The 6648-nt window shown below is 38.7% G+C and overlaps 1 protein-coding gene across 1 annotated transcript; it reads left to right on the top strand.

Annotated features, from left to right (window-relative positions):
* Nucleotides 1-2899: 2899 nt before the first annotated feature.
* Nucleotides 2900-5995, top strand: LOC125307498 (collagenase 3-like). The gene is made up of 10 exons (XM_048263510.1): nucleotides 2900-3011; nucleotides 3105-3343; nucleotides 3449-3597; nucleotides 4103-4231; nucleotides 4314-4475; nucleotides 4587-4710; nucleotides 4816-4949; nucleotides 5036-5195; nucleotides 5296-5399; nucleotides 5553-5995. The coding sequence occupies exons 1-10, from the start codon at nucleotides 2910-2912 to the stop codon at nucleotides 5651-5653; spliced, it is 1404 nt and encodes a 467-aa protein (XP_048119467.1). The 5' UTR covers nucleotides 2900-2909; the 3' UTR covers nucleotides 5654-5995.
* Nucleotides 5996-6648: the final 653 nt, after the last annotated feature.

The raw sequence follows: 6648 nt of genomic DNA, 5'->3' as shown, positions 1-6648 counted from the left end.
TGGCATGTCTCATAGGCAGAGATGGGAAGATGGGAAGTAGCAAAGTACAAATACTTAAGTACTGTACTTAAGTAGCATTTGAAGGTATTTGTACTTTACAGGAGTATTTATTTTTCTAACAACATTTTACTTTACTCCCCTACATTTTCACAGAAATATCTGTAGTTTCTAATTCCTAGAAGTTGAATCACTACTTTTTTGAATCACTACAAAGCAGGCAGAGAGCTTGATCTCATTCTAACTCGAAATTGTGACAGTCACTATAATAGCAACCCCTCTGCACCACTCTGACTACTTTTTCATACAGTTCAATCAATCTGAAAAGTTGACTAAAATTCCTCCTTACACATTTAATTCTAGCATGTTCACAAGCAATGAAAGGGACATAAAATGACTGACAGAAAGGCCCCATCACAAGGAAAATATCAGAAATAAATAAATATTTTTAACAAAAACACGTCGCTCACAATTATTGGCACCCCAACTTGTAATAGCTTCTTAAGCCTCCCTTTGCCAATGAAGCAGCTATTCTCCTATGACACCCCACAAGGTTGGAGAATACAAAGCAAAGGATTTAAGACCATCCGTCTTTACAAAATCTCTTTACAAATCTTGTCCAGATTCCTAGGTCTACACTTGTGCATTCTCCTCTTTGACTCACTTCACTGTTTTTCTATGGATTTTAGATCAGGGGACTGAGATGGCATGGCTGAAGGTTAATTTTGTAGTCAGTAAACCATATTTGTTTTGACCTGGATGTTTGTTTTGGTTCATTGACCTGATAAATGATCCAATCATGACAAACTAGTGTCTTGGCAGAGACTGACAGATTTCCTACCTAAAGTGCAATTTTCATTTAATCTGATAATAGACCACACTTCCAGACAATATCACTATACCATTCAGTAACTCCTGCCGTTTACATTGGTAATTAAATGACTGGACAGACTTTTATCTGGCTTGCCCTCTAAATAATCTATTAGCAGTTTTGAAGATTTTTTGGGGGACTAACATTAAGATAAAAATTAAATGAATTCCACAGTCAGTTAATGCAATGTGGATTCAATCGAAGCACCACAATGTTTTATTATTTCCATGGATACCAATTTGAGAGAGGTAAAATTGTGACCAACAAAAGGATCAGGCACTTGTTTAACCTGCTGAGGTTGATGACACCAATGTTGTGTACGATGTATCAAGCCAACATGTAAAAGGCTGGCAGCATGAGAGACAGGTGGTCTACGAAGCAGCCTCCAGGGACAGCAATAAGACAAATGGCACTTCATTACTGTCACAAGCTTATTTCATTGCTCTTTAACACACCATCTGGAACTGTCCCTGAAAGGTTTGTCTTGTCACATTTTGAAATTAAACAAGTGACATACTTTGATTTCTGAATAGAAACCAGTTTACGTATTGTGTAAAATACAGCAGAGTTTTCAAATGTGTGTTTTGTTTACTTGGAATAATAAAATCCTGTTGTTTACCGGGAAAAGGAGGAAGAAAAAAACATCATGTACCTTTGGCATAGTAACCACTACATTTGAGAAACTGTACCCCAAGGAAGGAAGTGGACATCCTCAAATGCAACACTTATGCTCTTTGAGTAATAGCTGTATTCTTCCAGATTCAGCATTCAAATGAACAGGAAATTAAGTGTAGTTGAAAAGTGGAAGAAATCTTGCACGTATTAACTTCCATTTTTTTGGTGAAATTACAATTACCTGTACTTGACAGAGCTGGACAATTCCATTGTATTCATCCCAGGATTTTTTTTTTTCAAAAAAATTGTAAATACTCCCCTGCTGAAAAAAACAGCCTGACCAGCTAAAGGTGGTTTGCTGGTTGACCAGCTTGTTTGACCACCCTATGATGGTTGACCTGCTAGACCAGCAAAACTCTTGCGAAAACATACCTTCAGCTGGTTTACCCACCTAACGATCGTAATTCAGCTGGTTTTGCTTGTCATACCACCTCAAGCTGGTCATTTTAGCTGGTGTTGCTGGTCTACACTGCTGGTTTAACTGGCCGTGCCAGCTTATGTTGGTCAAACCAGCATGACCATCTTACACCAACAATGTCAAGCTTGGCAGGCTGATCACCAGCATGACCATCTTGCACCAGTTGTATCCCACACGACAGGCTGGTCAAACCAGCATGACCAGCTTCCTCAGGTGGTCACGCCAGCATATCCAGCTGGTGGTCCAACCAGCTACACCAGCAAAGACCAGCAAGAGCTGGAAGAAAACCAGCAAAGACCAGCTAAAACCAGCTACAACCAGCTACCAGCATAAGCTGGTTTCTAGCTGTTTTTTTTTCAGCAGGGTCCTCTATAGTTCTAACATGACACATATCTACCAGCCAACCACATTCCAACCACAATAGCATAACAACAGCCAGTAATATTCTATTACTGAATAACACTTCCTTTATTACTAATCCTGGCAACATCCTCCTTGACCATATTCACACCTTACTAACAGGATATTGAGTCACAAGCAGCTTTTAGTACTAAAATGCCAACATTAGAATTATGAGAAAATGTGTTGCATATGGCCAGGGGGTTTTCCCAAACAATACAGTGATGTTACAGTTACTGTGTATTTAGAAAACAATGGTGCAACATTTCATTTTTAAAATGTATATCTAGTGCACAGTATCAGCCTGATTAGTCTTGTATCAGTGTGGCTTTGAGAGTACATCTAAATATTAGTATATATAACCATTTGTTTTAGATATATTTGTAACCATATTTGTTTCTGTGTTGTCTTGTGTGGTGATGACGTTTTTGTTTGATGACCAAGTTCCTGTGACACACACGTAGAGTTGCCTAACATTCCCTGCTCAAGGGTATAAAAACCGACGAGGTAGCAAGAAAACATTAACCTGTGGATGAAAAGAGAAGAAGCATGAATAACTTCAGTGTGTGCGTTTTCCTCTCTCTGGTGATTGCAGCTCACGCCAACCCAATAACGACAGCTTCCAACAGCATTGATGACGATGTGGTCCAGGTACAGTCTACAGACATTTAACCTTGTGCTGTGAAGGTGGGTAGATTTTTGACTGTATGACAATTTATGACTGTATGACTGTTTGTGTTGTAGAACTACCTGAAAAGATTCTATGACTTGGGAATGGAGAGTGAGTCTTCTGGTCTATTCAAGACAAGCCAGCTACAATTGAAGCTAAAAGAGATGCAGCAGTTTTTTGGACTCCGTGTGACAGGAAAAATGGACTCTGAAACGCTGGAGGTCATGAAGAAGCCCCGCTGTGGTGTTCCTGATATGGCTGCCTACACCACTTTTGGAGACCACAAATGGCCCACCAACAAGCTGACTTACAGGTGAATTCAGTTATAATATATTACTTGTATTACACTATAGAGGCTTGCATTAAAAGCATGGTATGTTTTGTTGTTTTGTTCTGACCTGAGACATTTGCCCTTCAGAATCGAAAATTACACTCCAGATATGCCAGCGGCTGAAGTGGACAGTGCCTTGGCAAAAGCTCTACAGATCTGGGCAAAAGTAACACCCCTGAGGTTTACCCGTATCTACACTGGAACAGCCGATATCATGATATCGTTTGCTAGCAGAGGTAGGCCTAAACACTAAACTAACACTAAACATGTTAACTGTTAGGGATATCAACAGCCTCAGTATGGCAGTATGGCCTTATTACATCTTACTGCATTAATTAGAGCCAAATTGAGCGTGCATGCTTTAACAGAATGCCACATCGCTCAATGCAAAGGGCAAAAGAATGCCTCTGCGGCAATACAGCTTTTGAGTTGGTTGAACATGATCACAAGATAATTAATTGTCCACCCCAGGAAATAAATACTCTGAAACTTCACACTTCAAATTGACCAATTAAACTTAAATAAAAAAATACTTTATACAGTTCACCACATGTAGGCTTCTAATTCCAACATCAAGAACATACACCATGACATACAATGAACAGTGTGATTAGAATAATTAACATCAATTGCAGCCGTCGTGGCAAGAACTCAAACCATCATAGTAATGACAATTTCAAGTGATAGGACACAAGTTGTGTCATTGTTTAAGTGTAAAAATGTTCTTTGGCTGTTTTATAGAGCACGGCGATGGCTACCCATTTGACGGGCCAGGTGGCACTCTAGCTCATGCCTTTGCACCATCAAGTGGAATTGGAGGTGATGCGCATTTTGATGAAGATGAGACCTTCACTTTCGGCACCACAGCTGGTAAATGTCATGCGATTTGTTTCTGCATGGTTAGTGCTTTGATAAATTTGCTGACCATTACTCTAATGTCCTAATACTACAGGGTATAACTTGTTCCTGGTGGCTGCCCATGAATTTGGACACTCTCTTGGCATGGGCCACTCCGCGGACCCTGGTGCTCTCATGAATCCAGTGTACATTTACAGAGATCCTGACAGCTTTATTCTACCACAGGATGATGTCAAAGGAATACAGTCAATTTACGGTTAGTTTCAGGGCTAATTTTAATGAGCTTGACAGAATCTGTCAAAGGTTATTCTCTTTGTATTTGTGTTTGAACTTGGTGATTTAAAAAGGAACATTTTTTGATCAACAGGTCCGAACCCTGACACTGTTGACCCTGAACCTACAGCTCCCCCCACCCCTAACGCCTGTGATCCCAAACTCACACTTGACGCAGTCACAAGTATGCGTGGAGAGTTGATATTCTTCAAGGGCAGGTGCGGAGATGCTAAGAAATCAGTGCATTAGGATGGTTTTTCTGACCCCAAGTCAACACATAAAAGCTGAAAAACCTCATATGCATATTATGCATCCCTTTGCAGCTTCTTCTGGCGTAGTTATCCGCTGAAACCAAATCCTGAGCAACATCTCATCAAGAGCTTCTGGCCTGATGCTCCTGAGAATATTGATGCCGCCTATGAGGACCCAGAAACCCAACAAGTGTTCCTCTTTAAAGGTAGAAGCTAAATACCATTGGCTCCTGTACGTTGATTTTCATTTCTCCCATAGCCTCACTCATGACATTGCTGCTCTGATCTCCAGGTCAAAAGGTCTGGGCCCTCTATGGCTATGACTTGGTGAAGGGTTATCCAAAGAGCCTGAGCAGTATGGGCTTGCCAGACACTGTGAAGATGGTCACCGCTGTGCTCAGTGACCCTGAAGCTGGAAAGACTTTGTTCTTCGTTGGTGAAGATTATTACAGGTATACTAGCTCACACCTCAGGACCTAGGGCTAAGGTAAACATACAAGTCAGATGAATTGTGTGTCCTTAATGAGATATCTTCTTTTGATCTCAATGCAGCTATGATGACACACAAAAGGCAATGGACAGGGGTTACCCAAAAGCAGTTGCAGATGGTTTTCCTGGAATGAGTGGAAAAGTCACAGCAGCAATCCACTTCAGAGGTGGGTAGTCTCATAATGTTTTTCTGTACACAAGCTTTCTGTTCAAGACAGTGAATGTCAACAAAAATGTTTATTTGCAGGACTTTTCAGGAGTGCATAACTAATAAATCACTTATGTTATTTATATATTTTTATTATTATTATTATTCCCAGGTTTTGCCTATCTCTACAGTGGCCCCATCATGTTCGAGTACAGTCTTAGGTCCCGAAGACTTTTCCGTGTGCTAAAGACTAGCTATTTGCTAAATTGCTAGTAACAATAAATGAGTTTTGATCTTTATTTTTACTTAATTTATTCGGCCTATGATATGTTGTTATGATATGTAGTAACAATAAATGTGTTTAGACCTTTTCGCTAAAAATGCAATGATTTTACTTGCAGGCACAGAATGACCACAAAGTATAGATTTAAACTTTTATAATATTTAATTTATTCGGCCTTTGATATGTTGTTATGACATGTGTGCTTGTAATCTAAATATATCTATCTATCTAAATAATCTAAATGAAAATGATTGATTATTTAAAAGTATTGTTTTAATGTTTTAAATATGGCAATACATTCAACTGCAATGTTTAATAAAGTATTGAACTAGTATGCTTATTCATTGTGAAATATTTAAGTTGGTCTAAATGCTATTTCATAAGAACATGAAATAGTGTGAGTTTATTGATGCCTATAAGTAACTCATTATGTCATCACAGAAGAAAGAGCACAAACTGAAATACAAAATGAGTATTTTTATGTACAGAATAACCTCAAGACAAATCCAATTAAAGATGATAGGACTATAACATTGGTACCTTATTGAAACTGTTACTTAGTTTCTATTATACAAAAAAATAACTGTAGTTTTTTCGCAATACAGTGCAGTACAGTTGTATTTTCATGTCCAAAATACTGCATTTCTGCAGTACAGCACAATGCAGTTTTCTTGTGTCCAAAATACTGCATTTCCTGGGTAAGAACGGCAAATATCTCCTCCAAATCTCCAGTTTTGATACTTAGGAAAACTGCCATTTTGACACTTGAAATAATGCAGTTGTTTTTTGTAAGGCGATAGTGCAAACAAATCATCCATAATATGTCCCTTAATGTACTTCTAAGCACTTAAGGAAGACTCAACATCTCGTCATCTGTGAATAATTCACTTGCTTGGTGTATGTCAAAGTAAAAAAAGAACATATAAACCAGGGGATTACAAATAAACATTGAAAAGTTATATTAAGTCGTCATGGTAGAAATGAC

The sequence above is a fragment of the Alosa alosa genome, chromosome 14 (assembly GCF_017589495.1).
Source record: "Alosa alosa isolate M-15738 ecotype Scorff River chromosome 14, AALO_Geno_1.1, whole genome shotgun sequence".
In the NCBI taxonomy this organism is placed as follows: domain Eukaryota; kingdom Metazoa; phylum Chordata; class Actinopteri; order Clupeiformes; family Clupeidae; genus Alosa; species Alosa alosa.
Note: the sequence above shows the minus strand (reverse complement) of the source record. Positions and strands in the feature narration are given on the sequence as shown.